At 41.3% G+C, this 17,335-nt stretch overlaps 1 protein-coding gene and 1 long non-coding RNA gene across 3 annotated transcripts in view; one reads left to right on the forward strand and one right to left on the reverse strand.

Moving 5' to 3' along the window:
- The window catches only part of itga5.S (integrin subunit alpha 5 S homeolog), a 132,191-nt gene that overhangs the window by 62,416 nt on the left and 52,440 nt on the right, over window positions 1-17,335 (forward strand). The window contains exon 1 of one of the 2 annotated variants that reach the window (XM_018250123.2): window positions 1,771-2,238. The exons of the other annotated variant lie outside the window; for it this stretch is intronic. Coding sequence (XP_018105612.1) covers window positions 2,051-2,238 — 188 coding nt within the window. The 5' untranslated portion in view covers window positions 1,771-2,050. Of the gene's footprint in view, window positions 1-1,770; window positions 2,239-17,335 lie in introns of those variants that run through there. 2 annotated transcript variants of the gene reach the window in all.
- The window catches only part of LOC121400691, a 140,382-nt gene continuing 123,112 nt past the window's right edge, over window positions 66-17,335 (reverse strand). Inside the window, exons 4-5 of the long non-coding RNA XR_005965918.1 lie at window positions 2,125-2,271; window positions 66-265 (exon numbers count right to left, since the gene is read on the reverse strand). This is a non-coding gene — a long non-coding RNA (uncharacterized LOC121400691). The remainder of the gene's footprint in view (window positions 266-2,124; window positions 2,272-17,335) is intronic.

The following is a 17,335-nucleotide window of genomic DNA, read 5'->3' on the forward strand; positions in this document are numbered from 1 at the left end:
AACATAAAGTGGCCCTAACAATACAATTGTACCCTGACAGGGCATTTTTAGATGGGGTCAGTGACTCCTATTTGAAAGATGAAAAGAGTAAGTGGAAGGCAAATAATTAAAAAACGATAAAAAAGAAATAATAAAAAGTTGCCTATGGCATGGCACACGCACCGATTCGTATTCCGAAGTCGCCCGAAGTTTCCTCGCTCTCATTTCCTAGTTCATATAATGGCGCAACTGCTGAATGCTCTTGCTTGTGAGGTTATCCAAAAGTCTATGGAGATATAACCCAATCAATTCATTGCCAAAAAGCAATTTGAAAATGGAATTTGTATTGCTTTATATTTGCACATTGTATCAAACAGGGCAAAGTTATTAAACTGGAAGCCAATTGGCCAGACCAGGGTTGCCAGGTTGGCGGGTTTCCAGCAAAATTGGGCTACTTATTTATAGCCCAGGCTGGTTTTGAAAGTACAAACTAGCCAAGGTATGTATTTGGGCTACTTTTTGGGCCTTTGGTTGGTTTGTACTTTGGAAATCAGCCAAAGTTTTTTCTTGCACTAATGTGTAGGGTTGCCACCTTTTTGGAAAAAAATACCAGCCTTCCTGCTTTCGATTTTTTCCCTATTAATAACATTGGGGTCAGGCATCGTTTTTACCAATGCATGTTGGGTAATGTAGTTTTTATTTAACACTTTGCCAACTGCCAAGTTTAATGTAAGACTACAATACCCAGAATGCAGAGGATTGACTTGTGTAGAAGTCAGGACTTACCAGATTTTAGGCTCTGCACCCCAGTCTCCAGTTATTTCCTCAATTTCAGACAATTTTGCAGCAAAAATCTGCTGGCCACCAAAATGCCTAGAGGTTGACCTATTTTACCAATATTTATTGAAATTGTATTTGTATTAGGGCCTTATGGGGTCCCCCTCTGTAGTTACACCCCTTGTGACAGGTGAATGTTCTTGTAAAAATTTGCAAAACAGTGAAAATTTAAAAAATTCATATTTTCACATATATGACTTTATTTTTTAAACTTTTTTAACTGCACATATTGGGCTATTTTTGGGTGACTTTTGAAGTGCCTCTTGACTAGTTTTGTAGCTGACTCTGGCTGGTTTTGATAATTAGACCTGGCACCCTGGGCCAGACATGGCCCAAGAAATGTTATAGCTCTCAAGCTGCCCAAGAGCAATACAAAGTCACCTCATAAAGTGGCCATAGACGCTCAGATAATATCCTACGAAACTAATTTTCGTACGATATTGGGTGCGTGTATGGTGGGAAAAGAGCCGACCGATATCTGCAGCAGACTTGAATATTGGTCGGGCTGGACGGAAAAGTTTGATCAGGTGCCTTTCAAGGGACCCAAACATCGGCCATTGTTAGTGCTGAATCGTCAGATACAGGTAGAATTCTATTGTTTGTACCTGCATATCTACCTGTATATCTGACGATTCAGCTCTACACGTGTGTATTGAAACGAACGATGTTCGTCTATGGGCACCTTAACATGGCTCCCCGATCATATCGTAAATAAGTGGCCCCACCACTACATTGGAAAGAGTTGGACAGCAGGGCTGAAATAACGCATACGGTTATTTTCTCTCCTACTGACCTGGTTACCTGTTCCCACCAGGTTCTGTCCCTCAAGTGGAAATGAATTTACCTCACACACAAGTCATCTCATTAGCATCTCCCCACAAACTAAACGGTTTGGTATAATCCAATTGTGATCCTAAGTGAGTTAGAAGGGCGGAGAGTGGAGTTTATTAAAAGACAAAACGACAGAGGGGAAGCTGACAAACACAAGCAGGCCCTAATTAAATCCATACAGCAGGAAAAAAAAGGGATCTGTCCATTGAACAAAAAGAGGAGGTGGGTGCCCGGGCTGTATCATATGCCGTCCCTCCTCTTTCTGTAGGGAACTCCCTGCCGTTACTTTTAGGAGGGGCTTTTTTTGCTCAATTGGAATAGTTCTCAGCTTGTGAAAGTCCGCTTGGCTCTCTACTAGATCTCCAGCTGCCTCTCCCACACGCACCCAAAGTAGCCTGAAGTCATGCAGCAGCCACAAGGCTCCCGTGTCCGTAGACTAGTGGCCTTCTTCTTCCCTGTGCTGTGCGCCCTGCTCACCTTCAGCTCAGTCCGTGGATTTAACTTGGCAGTGGAGCAGCCGGCAGTTTACACTGGGGCAGGAGGCAGTTTCTTTGGTTTCTCTGTGGACTTCTACCTCCCAGATGCGCAGAGGTGAGTGGGGAGAAAGTTGTTGCTGCTTGGCACCTACGTGTGAAAGGGAAGGTTACAGATTACTGGCATGTTAATGATGGGGTATAATATTATAGTACTCTTTCATTGATCAGCGCCATTGTTATCAGCCTGTATAATGTATAGGTGTATGTATTTCATTATAATACACAAAAGCCATGATTATCTTGTAAATGATATCCTTATAAACGGTGAGTTCTGATGTCATCAGTTATAAACGGTGAGTTCTGATGTCATTTCTGTCACATGACTCACTGAAACTTGTGTATTATAATAAATAAAGTACCCCCAGTTGCAAAATATGAGGATATTAGAAGTTACCTCGGAGTTCAATGACCTGTGTGAAAACACTCGCCCTTTAGCTTCATGTTTTTTATATGGTCATGAAACTCCTCGGTAACTTATAATATATCCTTATATTTTACAAGAGGGGGTACTTTATTCACTATATTCTCTTCTTTGCTGAACCTTCTCCTGCCCCCAAAATCTGTTCCGTTACTCCCCCCACTTCCCTGACAGACGCCCCTCGCTACTTTCCCTTCCAGCTCCCTCACAACTACACTGCAGGGACAGGCAACCCATGCATAGTTTCACCTTCCAGCCTTGTTGCTGTGGGGCTGCTGGGAGATGTAGTTCTGTTACAGCTGGGGCGCCTGAGCCTGTCTGTCACTGCTCCAGAGCAAGTTGTTGGATCCCATTCTCTCAGGCAGTCAGGCTTTCATATGTTTTGTGTGTGGATGCAGCTCTCCCCATCTGGATGATATTACCTGCTGATGACCCAACTCCTGCTTTCCTTGTGCATTTAGTACACACCAGAGCAACCTGTGTTGTTCATGCTGGGGAGAATGTTACCATTCTAGTTCTTCCCCAACATTTTACAGCTATGAGCTACCTTTGCCTCTCCCGCTGTTAAACTCCACCAGGCTGCCCATCTCTGCCCTATTCTATAAATTGTACAGCCAGGTTGATCTCCCACCCTAGTAACACGGTCCTCAGACCAGGCAAAGTGCAATAGAGTAGATAGGAGTTTCTCAAAAAATAGTTTCGCTAGTGTCTTTCCCCTTTTTCAGGGAGATAGGCTGCAAAAGGAGCGTAAATTTGTTTTGGGGTAGCCGGTTTCCCCCTACATTTCCGAACATATGGCACATAAACTGTACACAGGGATCATGTGTAGGCAATATAACAACTCTCTTTTATTCTATTATGGTTTCCCGGGCTTGTGTAATGTATTGGCTGCAACATATACGTCCATTGAACTTTAACTCCCCGCCGTATACAAATTAGGCAACGCTAGCGCAATTTCGCTTTTGCTTGGCTGGTAACTTCACCAGCGTTCGGCGCTCTGGACGCAACTTTGGATTTTAGTGAATTAGCGTTGTCCTGGCGAATCTACGCCTGGCAAGTGTTGCACTGTGAACGAAGCCGTCGCTGGTGAATTTTCGGAGGTTAATGAATTTCCCCCATTGTCTGTGTTAGCAGCGCAGGACCTCTGAGGATATGAGTCCATCTCTCCCTAACTGCTCTGCGCTCACATGAGGAAAGTGAGTAATAATGTTTAACAGCACAGAGTTTCCTGAAACCAGACACTGTAGCGCACAGCACTGTGCAGACAAGGAATCCCAGGGACACAGTCTCATTAAGTCCTCAACTCCCTCCACGCCGTCCTCGGTTCTACAAATCCATGCAGCCAATATAGATTCATCCCATTCACACTGGATCCTTTAGTCCAGGGGTGTAAAGTGATGCCTATTCGAGGCACCCTGGCAACATACCATAAATAATCATTTATATTAATTTTTATATTTTTCTACTATTTTTTTTCTACCATAACCTTTTTCTATATACTCTATATAAACAAAAAATGGTTTTAAATACTTTCCTGTCATACTTAACCTCTTGAAGAAATATAGAGGTACTGTCTCTTTAATGTTTTTTTGTTCTGTTTTTTCTTTCAATTTTTCTGATAAGCTGTGTTGTGTATAAATGCTCATATCCTGTGATTTTCATTTGAGCCCATGACTAAGCACCCCGAGGGGTGCGAAACGCGTAGGGTGGATGGAGATGCAGCTATATTTTTAACTTTTCTACCAATAAATTTATTTTTAAACTGAATATCTCTGGTCCTGTGGATCCGTTCGATTGCCGGTCAGCTCTGCTTCCTTATTCTCATAAATAATCATCACCAATTCCATTCAACAGCCTTATATGTGTCTGCTTTTTCTTATCCCTTTAGATTGTACGCTCTTCCAATCCTGCTGTAATATGTTTTTTAAATGATAAACCATGATGAAACCATAGTTACAATGCATGACTTCTGGATTTCTTTTAGAAAGCCATTATTGAGGCCTCGGTATATGAACCTATAAACCTCATATATCAACTCCTGCTTCATCACATCCCTGTTGCTGCAATTACTGATTTTTAAGTGATTTTTGATAGGGGAGTTCCGTCTTTACCCTTGATGTTGCATCATTGTCAGTTTTAACAGACATTTGTAATGTTTTATTGCATGGATAAGGTTTGCAGCTGTGCCTGAAATCTAGGCAGTTTATTTTTTATTCTAACAATGCATTCGATGCAGTGTCCAGACATCAATGCTCTTATAATGTTATTTACACATTTCTTTTATGGAGGTGTAGAGAGTGGTTGGTGTGTGTTGGAGGTTACTTTTTAAGCACTTAAATCTTCCCATCCTTTGTGGTCCCTAATATATTTTAATATCTATAGATTTATTGATCTATCCATTTCTTGGATAGCTAGTCTGCTGCCTGTCAATGCAGTGCAACGAGCTGCATTCAGTAGATGGTAGGACACTATCCTTGATCTTATTTTTCCCTCTATGCTGAGGGTTCATCAAGGGTGACTGCATAGTCTGTACAAAAAATAAAGCACACAAGTTAGTTTTTATTTGGCCTACCCACGTCTCTGGGGCTAGTAATAGGGTTCTAATTAGGAGGAATGCAGCAGAAACTTTATGGTAATTGGACAACTGATACATCTGCTTCTGTTACACAGAATACAATTGATGTTAGCTTTACTAGTAATAGTAAAAACAGTCAACTTTAACTTTTTATAGAGCCATAAACTAGAAAACTGTCTGGTAGACTAAAGTCATTGCACCAAGCATTGCACTTTTTAAACCTTGTACCTTCAAAGTGTATGTAAAAGGTCTTATGCTTTGTGTAATGTTTGTCCCTACTCTAAGGGGCCGATTCACCAAGTGTCGAATATCGAGGGTTAATTAACCCTCGATATTCGACTAGGAATTAAAATCCTTCGACTTCGAATATCGAAGTCGAAGGATTTAGCGCAGATAGTTCGATCGAAGGATAATTCCTTCGATCAAACGATAAAATCCTTCGAATCGAACGATTCAAAGGATTTTAATCCAACAATCGAAGGAATATCCTTCGATCAAAAAAAGTTAGGCAAGCCTATGGGGACCTTCCCCATAGGCTAACATTGACTTCGGTAGCTTTTAGATGGCGAACTAGGGGGTCGAAGTTTTTTTTAAAGAGACAGTACTTCGACTATCGAATGGTCGAATAGTCAAACGATTTTTACTACGAATCCTTCGATTCGAAGTCGAAGGTCGAAGTAGCCCAAAAAAACCTTCAAAATTCGAAGTTTTTTTACTTCGAATCCTTCATTCGAAGTTAGTGAATCGGCCCCTAACCATTTGGCTCTGCATTGCCCTCAGGGCAGCACAACCCAACGTTTCCTTTGCAAACTGTTACCTTTTGCTGCTTTTCAGGGTGAGGCATCCACATTAGAATCAACTAGCAGAGCACTTAAAAAAGATGTAAACCCAAAAATAGAATGTTGCCTAATAAAAGAAAATGTAATTCTAAGGAGCTTTCCTTTTTATAGACTCCTCGAAAACGTGTAATTCGTAACAGTAATTGTTTATGCCTTTCTCTAGTCCTGGATGGGACTTTTTAAACAATGTTGCAATAGCTCTCTTCCGTCACATTGTTTCCAAAGTCAGAGCCATCGGAAAAAGAATAGAAGGGGACAGCCGTACTGCTTTCAGAAGCAAAGGTATTTACGTATACCTTTAAAACCAATGAACCTGAATTTTTATTTTTGGATGAGATGTACCGGTGTGTAACAGTATGGCAGCTTCTATTCACATAAAGAATGGAGTATAGCAGGAAACTGGAATACCTGGAGAAAACCTATTGAAGCAGGAGGACATACAAACTTCTTTCCCTGACTGAAACTGAACTCAGGACCGCTGTGCTGCCCACTTCATACCACTGATACAGCCATCACAGGCTATAGTTCATTCCTAGGTATCATAACTGCAATAAGGCCTACAAAAACCCTACTGTTCAGGTATATAGCACTGGGCCTTACCCTTCAGAAGAATAACTGTGTCCTATGTATGGAAGCTTGGCCACTGCATCTGACACACTCAGTTCATTCATTAGGTGGATGTTCTTTTGGACTAGTTCTGGGTATCGAGATTTATTTGAAAAAACAAAACAAAACGAAAAATGATTCAGCGGCTGATAAAGGACATGAGGCTGGCATGCAGGGATGGTCTGTAGCTGTTCCAAGGGAACATCAGCTGTAACCAAGCACATGCTTCAGAATTTAGGTTGGATACTGGGCGTCTGCTCACGAGCTGTTCTCATCCTGTCCCTGATGCAGTACAAAAGCATGTAATGATGTGATGCAATTTCCCGTTTCCTGAAGCCGCTCGTGAACCTATGCGGGCGTCTGGCTGACAAAAGTGAAATGAATGATGCACATTGTAGTTGGGCTACTTCATTATTTTGGGGAATTTTCATTGTTGTAAGCTATTCCATACATGTTGACCTCCTTGGCTCTAGTTAAATCTTCTGACATAGAGGACACATCCTTTAGTGCTCTTAAAGGACTGGTTTACTTTTAGTTTGTTATGGAATGGCTAATTCCAAGCAGCTTTCCAATTGGCTTTACTTTTTCTTCTATAGTTTTTGAAGTATTTGCCTTTTTCTTCTGACTTTTCCAGCTTTCAAATGGGGATCAATGACCCTGTTTGAAAAAAAAAATATATGCTTTGTAATGCTACAAATTTATTTTTGTTGCTACTAAACTTTCTATTCAGGCCTCTCCTATTCATATTCCAGTCTTTCAGTCAAATGCATGGTTGCTAGGGTAATTTGGACTCTAGCAACCAGACTGCTGAAAGTGCAAACTGAATAGCTGCTGAATAAAAAGCTAAATACCACAAATAATAAAAAATCAAAGCAAATTTTCTAAGAATATCACTATCTACAATTCATGTAAAAAAACACCACTTTTTACTCCTTTTGTGGGGTGCTGCTTTTTTGTGGCCTTTCATTAACACCCCTGATAATGTGCTTGTATCCAATACTGCTTAAGGGCTAGTCCACACGGGGAGATAGCGACGCGTTTGCGGTCGCGGCGACAAAGCGCCGCGACCGGCGCAGGCGACAGTTTTGTATGGGCGCCTATGTAAAAACGCCTGTGCTAACCACACGAGGCGATGCGCTTTTCAACAGTCGCCTGAAAATGCCTCGCCAGGCTTTTTCAGGCGACTGTTGAAAAGCGCATCGCCTCGTGTGGTTAGCACAGGCGTTTTTACATAGGCGCCCATACAAAACTGTCGCCTGCGCCGGTCGCGGCGACTGTCGCGGCGCTTTGTCGCCGCGACCGCAAACGCGTCGCTATCTCCCCGTGTGGAATAGCCCTAAAGCAATAAATATATGTTATCTGTATAAAAAAAAGTCCCAAAATGTCACAGATGAGATATTGTAGTTCACACAAGTCTACAGCAGACATGGCCAATTGCATATTCACTATCCATGAAGATAAGGAGGGGCAATTTGAAGGTATGGGAATGTATTTATTTAGTCTGTAAAAGGAAATGCCATGCTATGCTTAATGCTATATATGTGGTATAGGAGCAAAAAGTGTGTATAGGTGCCAGCGTGTACTGCAACAAATGGTTCATTAGGTAAATGAACAGCAGAGGAAAACAGAAAGTGTGATGTAGTGGTTATTGTGGGTTTCCTCTTTGTACTGTATCCTCCCAAATCCTCAACCTCATACAAGCTGGTTAATTGGTTCAAGGTCTTATTTATGCAACTAAATGTTACTGGGACCCACTGCAAAATGATTTTACTGCACAACTCCTAACTATACGCTTAAAGGACATGTCAACCCTAAAATATTTTTTGCCTGATAAAAGAAAACATACGGTAATCCTAAGCAACTTTGCAATATATATTTGTTACACATTTTCTATGGTTGTCATTTGTATATGTATTGCTATTGAAAGCTGTGTTTGTCTGTCCCTTTCTATTCTCAGCCCTGGTGGCCAACAGATTAACAGGCCTGTCTTGTTGGAGGAGACTGGCTTTTGCACCATTGTTTAAAAAGTAACAACCAGGAGTTGCTGCTTTCATTAGCCATTAAATTTACAAATAACTTTTAAAGCACTAACAATTTTTAATAAATTAATATTAGAAAGTTGCGTATAATTGTGTTTTTTATTACGCAAAAAATCTTTTTTGGTTTACATGTCCTTTAACCAAGCAGCTTAAATATATGTTCATCTTCCCAGGGCATAGTTGGACCCCATATTATGTGGATTGACCTGAAACCCATAGGTTGGGTTGACTCAGGCAGACATGCTGGTTGTGGGCTAAACTTCCTGTGTGGCCTTAAACTTATTGTGATATCATGGCCCATTCTTTACCGGTTGGGTTCTGGTGTATAAAATATTAATTTATTTAGCAGTAGCAAACAATAAGATGTTTGCGTTAGGTCAGGGATGTCCAAACTGTGGCCAATGATGGATATGAATGCGGCCCAGCTTGAAACACTCAGTTCCTGAGGAAATGTCATAATCGTATAATAATAAATCTATTTACTGTAATATCCAGGTGTCCCATATTCCAGTGTATAGCTCCAACTCGTATTGTATTTATTTTATGTGTATTTTCTTTACTTTTACAAATTAAAAGTGTTTGTGTATCTTATGTGTGGCCCCAGACAATTTTTCTTTTTCCAATGGGGCCCTGGGAAGCCTGAGTTAGGTGATTGTTTCCTCAACTCAACCTTCCCCTAGGCGGGGATGAAAAAGTAGTCATGCGAGTACGATGGCACATTGCTGCAAATACAGTGTAAAGAAGTGCACAGTCCTGAACAGCTTCCCAAAAATACTGGGCGGAGAAACCATTATACTGCCACTGGGTGATTAGATCAGTAGCAAACTTTGCACCTTTAAATTTTTTATGTTTTATTTGGGTGCAGGTAAAGGTGGCTTACATGTAAAGGTGGCCATACACGAGCAGATTAAAGCTGCCGATATGGGGGCTTCCAATGGGTCTTCCCGATCGATATCTGGCTTATCGATCAGGAAGGTTTCGTTTTTCAGGCGATCGTCCCATCGGAGCCGAATGTTCAGAATATAGCTCTGACGCTGGCGGGCATATCTGGGAAAGATCCTCCAAATGAGCGGATATTATAGTGTATGGCCAGCTTTACAATTACAATCTTGCCGGCAACCATTGGTTGAAAGATTGTTTTAATTAAGCTGGCTATAGATGTTGAGATTTTTAAAAGATCCGATCCTCATCGTGAGACCACGATTTTCTCGGAACGATCGTACAAATTGACCATCAACTAACCAATTTGCCAGGAAAACAAAGGGGAGCTGCCTGCTTGGCCCTGCAAACATAGATAGATTGCACTGGGACCGACAAAGATCATTTAGATAAACAGGTAGAAATGTAGAATTCGTAGAAATTCTACAACATTTCAGCAGTAAACCATCGATCAACAAGACGACTGATATCCAAGTCTTGCAAATAATGGTCACCTCGTGTCCTGCCATACACGCACCGAATATCGTTTTGTACGATAAGATCTATTCTTGGGCAGTCTGAATATGTTTACAGGAAGCCAACCCAATTCTCACAAGGACATTCTCAGATCTCCTAATCCTTTCTGGGCTTTAGCCAGCAGAAGTTGTGCCTTAATATTGATTTATATTTTAATTTAGAATTTTCTCAAAGATAAAGATGCTGGCATCTCTGCCACATTCATCTGATGCCCAATCCTTGTATACCTTATATACCTGTGTAGAACCCTGCTGTATATTCAGGGTCTCGTCCATCTGCAACAATGGCTTGTTCTTGGGCTGCTAAGTAGTCCCATCATAAGTCTAGCTCTCATCTTATTGTAGTGTCCCCTGGGAAAATCTTTATTATGGCCTGTAAAATGTAGCGTAACAGCATCTATGTCTGTATCCAGCTTACAACAAAGGAAAATTAAAAAAAAAAACGAATTGCTCAGTTACTTGCCAAGATTGGAACGCCGGTTTTTAGTTTCGCTGTGAGGGTTCTGTTACTTGTGGTGCTGTCACTCAAGGCCATACAGCTTTTTCCATCTCTTACCAACTGACTGTGATATCCACAGGGCAATTCCATCCTAAACCAAAATTCTAAATACATGGTCATTGGGGGATTCTGAAGCCAACAGCCACACATTTGGCACAATGCAAGGCGCAAAAATGGGCAAATATAGGACCCGTTAAAAAACCATATACAAATTAGGTATGCACCATATCTCTCTCTCTCTTCTCTCTCTCTTCTCTCTCTCTCTCCCTCTCCCTCTCCCTCTCCCTCTCCCTCTCCCTCTCCCTCTCCCTCTCCCTCTCCCTCTCCCTCTCCCTCTCCCTCTCCCTCTCTCTCTCTCTCTCTCTCTCTCTCTCTCTCTCTCTCTCTCTCTCTCTCTCTCTCTCTCTCTCTCTCTCTCTCTCTCTCTCTCTCTTCTCTTCTCTTCTCTTCTCTCTCTTCTCTCTCTCTCCTCTCTCTCTTCTCTCTCTCTTCTCTCTCTATCCTCTCTCTTCTCTCTCTCTCTTCTCTCTCTCTCTTCTCTCTCTCTCTTCTCTCTCTCTCTATCTATCTATCTATCTATCTATATATCTCTATACACACAAACACAAACTGCCCATTCAGCATTTTTTCTTCACCTCTATCTGGAATGTACTGCCTGGTTTCCTTTGTGACAACCAACCTCATGGAGTAAATTGTGAGATAAGTTGTAGGCACTAATAGCGAGCTGTGTTTCTCCAGTGGGATTCTGCAAATGCACCTAGTGGGCTGCAGGACATCAGCGCTTGTTGCAGAATCTCTAGCTGTTTTTTCCCTTCAGGAATATAAGCAATGTAACGTGGCATTAGATTTCAATCATTTATAGGTAATCTCTGAAGAATTCCAATATTCCACTATTCAGTCTCCAGGGCTAATCATTACCTACAGCTGGAATTTTTCTCTAATCCATAATGAATAGGTTAATATGTTATATATTTTATGATACTTTCTGGCAGGCTAGCTACCAAGCACTTTGCTTTATTTAACCAGAAAGGCACCTGTTTGTAATTTTTGTACCCAGTGTAACACTACCCTAATTTTGTATAACACTGCTAGTGTTCTTCATTCACTGCATTCCTGTACCATAAAACGAATAGTCTAAATTAGGTTGGAACATCAACACCAGGATTTCATATGTAATACAGCGGCAGAGCCACTAGCTCCTTTTGTAATTATATTGTATTGTATTATATATTGGGATTAATAGTGAGAGTATTTTCTAATCAAGGGCAACTGTTTTAAGGTGGCCATAGACGGGCCGATAAAAGCTGCCGACAGACCAAGTCGGCAGCTTATTGGCCCATGTATGGGGCCCCACGACGGGCTTCCCCGATCGATATCTGGCCGAAAGTCGGCCAGATCTCGATCGGATGGGACATCTGTTCGTTGATGCGGTCCCGCGATCCAACCCCCGTTTCCCATGCGTTAGGATCCGATCGTAGGTCCCACGATCGGATCAGCCTGATATTGCCCACCTCAAGGTGGGCATATCGGTGAAATATCCGCTCGTTTGGCGACATTGCCAAACGAGCAGATCTCTGTGTATGGCCACCTTTAGAAAATATTGATTGGAAATGGTGGTTCTTTGTTTTCATGTATGACTGTTTAACATTTTGGTCATTATCACTGAATTGGCAGCCAACATCTATCTTTGTATGGGCACTTTTCCATGTGGTAAGCATAGCCACAGCCTGATGTCTTAACACAATGCTGTCCAACTGGTGGCCTGTGGCCCCCAACATGAAATCTGCCGGCTGTGATTCCTTAAAGGGATACTGTCATGGGAAACTTTTTTTTTTTTTCAAAACGTATCAGTTAATAGTGCTGCTCCAGCAGCTTATGCAAGTTATGCCTTATGGAGGGGGCAGTCTTGTGCCACCATGGATATTAGACCTTTGACTGCCCAACACCTTTTTGGTAACCAGCTCATGCGTTGGTAGTGAAAGACCATGGTACCCCCTCCCTCTGTGCTCCGCTATTGGATTTAACCTTAAGTTTCCAGTGTTGACGAAGCCAAAATGTTAGTTTCGTTTTCAATTTTTATTATTTGTGGTTTTTGAGTTGTTTAGCTTTTTATTAAGCGGCTCTCTAGTCTGCAGTTTCACCATGCTGGTTGCTTTGTTCCTAATTAATCTAGCAACCATGCAATGATTTGGGTAAGAGACTGGAATATGAATAAGAGAGGCCTGCGTAGAAATAAGATTAGTAAAAAGTAGCAAAAACAATAAATTTGAAGCCGTTTTTAGAAGAGGTCAGGAACAGAAATAATTGTAACAATTTAAGATAACCAGGTTTCTTGGAAACTGTGACTTGCAGCTTAAAGGGCACTTTTTAGATGAGATCAGTGACCCACTATTTGAAAGCTGGAAACAATCGCAAGAAGAAGGCAAATAAATAAACTTTATAAAAAAAATAAATTTATGAAATCCAATTAGAAAGTTGCTTGGAATAGGCCATTCTATAACATACTAAGGGGCAGATTTATCAAGGGTCGAATTTCGAAGTGTAAAAAACTTTGAAATTTGACCATCGAATTGCATTACCTTCGTCAAAGGTTTTTTTAATCGAATTTGACCATATTCCATCGAAGTAAAATCGGTCGATTGTGCGATGAAATCCTTCTAATTGAGTGATTAAATTGATCGATCAAACGATTTTACTTTGATAACTGTTGGCTTTAGGTACTAGGAGGTCCCCATAGGCTAACATAGCAATTCTGCAGGTTTAAGGTGGCGAAGTGTCAGTCGAACTTTTTTAAATAGACAAAAATTAGTTCGAAATTCGAAGTGTTTAAATTCGACAATTCACTTCGACCCTTAGTAAATGTGCCCCTAAAAGGTAACTTAAAGGTGAACCACCCCCTTTAATAGACCAATATACCATTATAACAAAAAGCAAAACATGGGTGAGACTGCAAAACTAAGGAGGTCAGAGTACAGCCAGACACGTGTGGTACATGGAGATTTATTGTCTGCAAATTCCATATGTAGGCTTGTGTGACTGGCACTGAACAGTGTAAGAATTTGCTTTAGGGCAGAGACATGCACTGCAATTTGGGGAGATTAGTCGCCGGTTGACAAATCTCCTCTTCTTCGGGGCAACTTATCTCCTGAAACTGCCTTCCCACCAGCTAGAAGGAAAATCGTCTGTGGGATGGCACTCAGAGCGATTCGTTTTCTGAAGTTTCCTCGTCAACTTTGGGGGGCGTCGGAAAACGAAGCGCTCAGAGTGACATCCCGCCGGCAATTTTTATTCTAGCCGGTGGGGAGGCAGTTTGGTAATTAGTCACCCCAAAGAAGAGAAGCTGTGTTGCCGTGCGACTCATCTACCCCCGAAATGCAGTGTCTCTGCCCTTAGAAACCAAAAATGCCTTTCCTCATTGATGCCGTTAATATGAGAACGTGAGAACCTCATGGGGAAATTACCTTGGACCCTTATGACCTCATGCAAGAGATTGTTCTGTGCTTTCCAGTAAGAAAGCCCCCAGCAACCTCTCTGCAGGAGATAACATAGTTGAAAAGTCCTTGCCGTTGATGCTGAATACAGTTTGTTGGGTATCGAAGGATAAAGTGTTTTTCCTTCCCTCTGCAGAATCCATTGCATAACAATGTGAAACAGAACAATAATGACACTGCTGAACTAGTCGGTCTATGGCTACTGAACTGCCAATAGTCAACCAACTTCATATGAACTGTCCCATTCCTGAGATCTGCACTCAGTAGCTTAGCAAAAATGTCATTCTCCCTGAAGACTTCTGGATCTCTTTATCACATCCCACAGCCTTGCAGCTCTGCAATCAGGACTTCAGCATAAATTACCTAGCAGCCCTCACAGACATAGGCATGCTCATTTAGTCTTAAGGTATTTGATGCCAGGGGTCAGATGGCTGCTGTACTATGCTGCAGTGGAGCCAGTAAATGTAAAAGTACTTGTTTTTTTTAACTGATTGTAGAAAGGTTGGGGATGGATGGGAGAGACATTTTCTCTTGTTAACAGCTGATGATTTGCTGGTTTTTCCATATCCAATGCTTTCATAGACAACAAGCCCATCTGCCTCCTGTGCCTTGGGAAGCCTAGCTTTGGTCACCTACTGACCTCACTGATATTCTTGTTTTTGTTTCTTTTTCCATTTCTGCTCTCTACCAGATTTCAGTTTTGAGCTCTTAATTCATCATATATTTTATGTTCCCAACCTTTGTGGAACAACTTGGGCTTCCCATCCATAAACTGGACTTGTAGATCGATACCTCCCAGCTGTCCCGTTTTTTGAAGGACAGTCTTGATTTTCACAGCTCAACTTGCAGTCCCGGCTTGTTACTGAAATGTCTTGACTTTCTCTTTGATCTCCTGCACTGGACAGCCGTAAAAAGTTTCTAAAACTAAATTGGCTTTTTGCAGAGAGCCCGGAATTCGAGGCAGGTGCACTTAGATACTTTTGTAACAATGTAAGATAAGCAAAGAAACAATTTGTAACAATTTAAGATAAGCAGGTCTCTTGGGGAAACTGTGACGGGGCAATTTCCTGTTCAAATTTAGTGCCTTTTATTGCATTTGGAGGCTAGAGTGTTAACCCAGGCTCCTGTGCTTCCTGTTATTTCTCTCAACAGTCACATTCAGCACTTGCTCTGATTATTAATGGCATAATGTTAACTAAGGAACAGAATTCCAGCCAAGCATAAGGGTTTAGCTGTGTATTGCTTTAATCAGGTAAATTGCAGGGGGATCAAAAGATATGGACCACATCCATGGCCATATAAGCATAATTCCTTATGGGTCTATTTTTTATTGGTCATTCATGGCTTTGGTGTATTTTAAATAAATTATAAGTATTTAGAATGTGTTTATAGAAGCTGCAGATACTGTATTATTGTGCCAATTTATTTTGAAAGTAAGGACACCAGGCATTTTGCCATGAATTCTTCTGTTTAGAAGTCAGTATTTTTATTAACTTGTTGTTTGAGTTGACTTTCTGCATTTGTCTTGGCTCTTATATGTAGCCTGATGTTAATATTTAATAGAATGTCTCCTAGCTGTTAATTAGCCAACATCTTTAGCATTCTCAGTTCCTTGTCAGGCAACTTCGGACGACTTCGGAAAATGAAGCTCTCCGATTGCCATCCCACCGGCGATTTTCATTCTAGCCGGCGGAAAGTAGGGGAAGGCTGTCCGAGGATATTAGTCGCCCGAAGAAAGGAGATTAATCTCCCAAATCTGACCATGTGTCTCTGCCCTAAGTCCTAGGAGACAAAGCTCACTGGTAAAAAGAATAGTCCATGTTTGTGTGAAGTCGTTTGGGCCAGGCCTATTAGACATACCCATCCCTCAAATCCTAAATCTTTGCAGGAGGAAATCCTACAGCTAATAAAAAGGGTAAAGTTGTACTTCTGGGCCTGTATTGACTGCACCTGTTGCTTTCCATTTACAAGCAGTGAGGATGTTTACTATCCTTCCCAGTTATTTACATGAAAGTTGTGCCTGAGAACCTAGAATAGTCTATAACAGGTGTAAGCCTGCCTGGGAACGGCTGTAATTCACAGTGCTCTATAGTGATACAATTGGGGTTTAACCTCTTCATTTCCTTTAGCTCATGTAAGCCATTGCAGGATTTGTTCATTACGGTGCAGTTCCAACTTGCTTTAAATCGTTCTTTTTCTTAAAGCAGCAATTGACCTGACCGGGATCTGTTTTATTAGCATTATCCCATTGATTTGCTGTGTAACTTGCATTGGCCTGTACCAGAGAAGAGGTTAATCTCCTTGGCCGCTGTTCTGCATTAAGCACATCTGTTGCTCCCTGTCTTGACATCTTCAGCCTAACAACAGAGATCAGAGAGGTCTCAAATGCATTAGGTTACAAGGTCAGATGGTGACTGCTGATATTATAACAAGAAACGGGTTAAGAGATGTATCAATGCAACTGCCCCAGTCCATAATAAACTGTGTGTGATTTTCTCAGGCTCAACATGCATTTATCCTTGAACAAGGGTGGCATTCTGGAATAAAACACACAATATTATCTGCATTATGATGAGCAGTAAAACAGGGAAGGTAACTCTGTTTCAGTGAACATCATCCCTGGTTTGTGCCGACCTTTATCTTATATTGAGCTTCATTGGGGAGTTCTGTGACACATTGCCCTTAAATAACTTGGTTGAGACCTGCACAAGCCATAGGCATATTGCAGAGAAAAGCATTTTGATTTCATAATTATGGGAGTTGTGGTTGAGCAAGAGCTTTAGCACAGCAGGATTGATATCTGAGAAAAGGACATGGTTAATAACTCCACTGCTTTTTTAACTGTCATAGAGAGAAACAGCTGGCACCGAGGGTTTATTATTCATAAGACCATTCCAATTCCCTTGCGCAGTTGTCACGTTTACAGATCTTACAAATGGGCATATTTTTCCTGCGTTTATTTAATGCGTTTTACGCACATTAAAAAGCAGGTTTGACAAAGAAAATGTATTCGTTAACTGATTCCATTATATACTGCTACAATGTACTCGTGAGTGTTCTCAATTGCATTTTACTCCATTTGCGTTTGCGTGCATTTGTTTCAATGCAGCATGCTGCATTTTATTGCGCTCGACGCAAGTTCAGCTATCACTAGAATAGAGGGTTGAGTTTGGAATGGGAAAAAAGTGCTAAGCTGCGTCAAAAGTCTTGACGTGCAATATATGCATTTTT

This window comes from Xenopus laevis, chromosome 2S, assembly GCF_017654675.1.
Source record: "Xenopus laevis strain J_2021 chromosome 2S, Xenopus_laevis_v10.1, whole genome shotgun sequence".
NCBI classification, from domain to species: Eukaryota; Metazoa; Chordata; class Amphibia; order Anura; family Pipidae; genus Xenopus; species Xenopus laevis.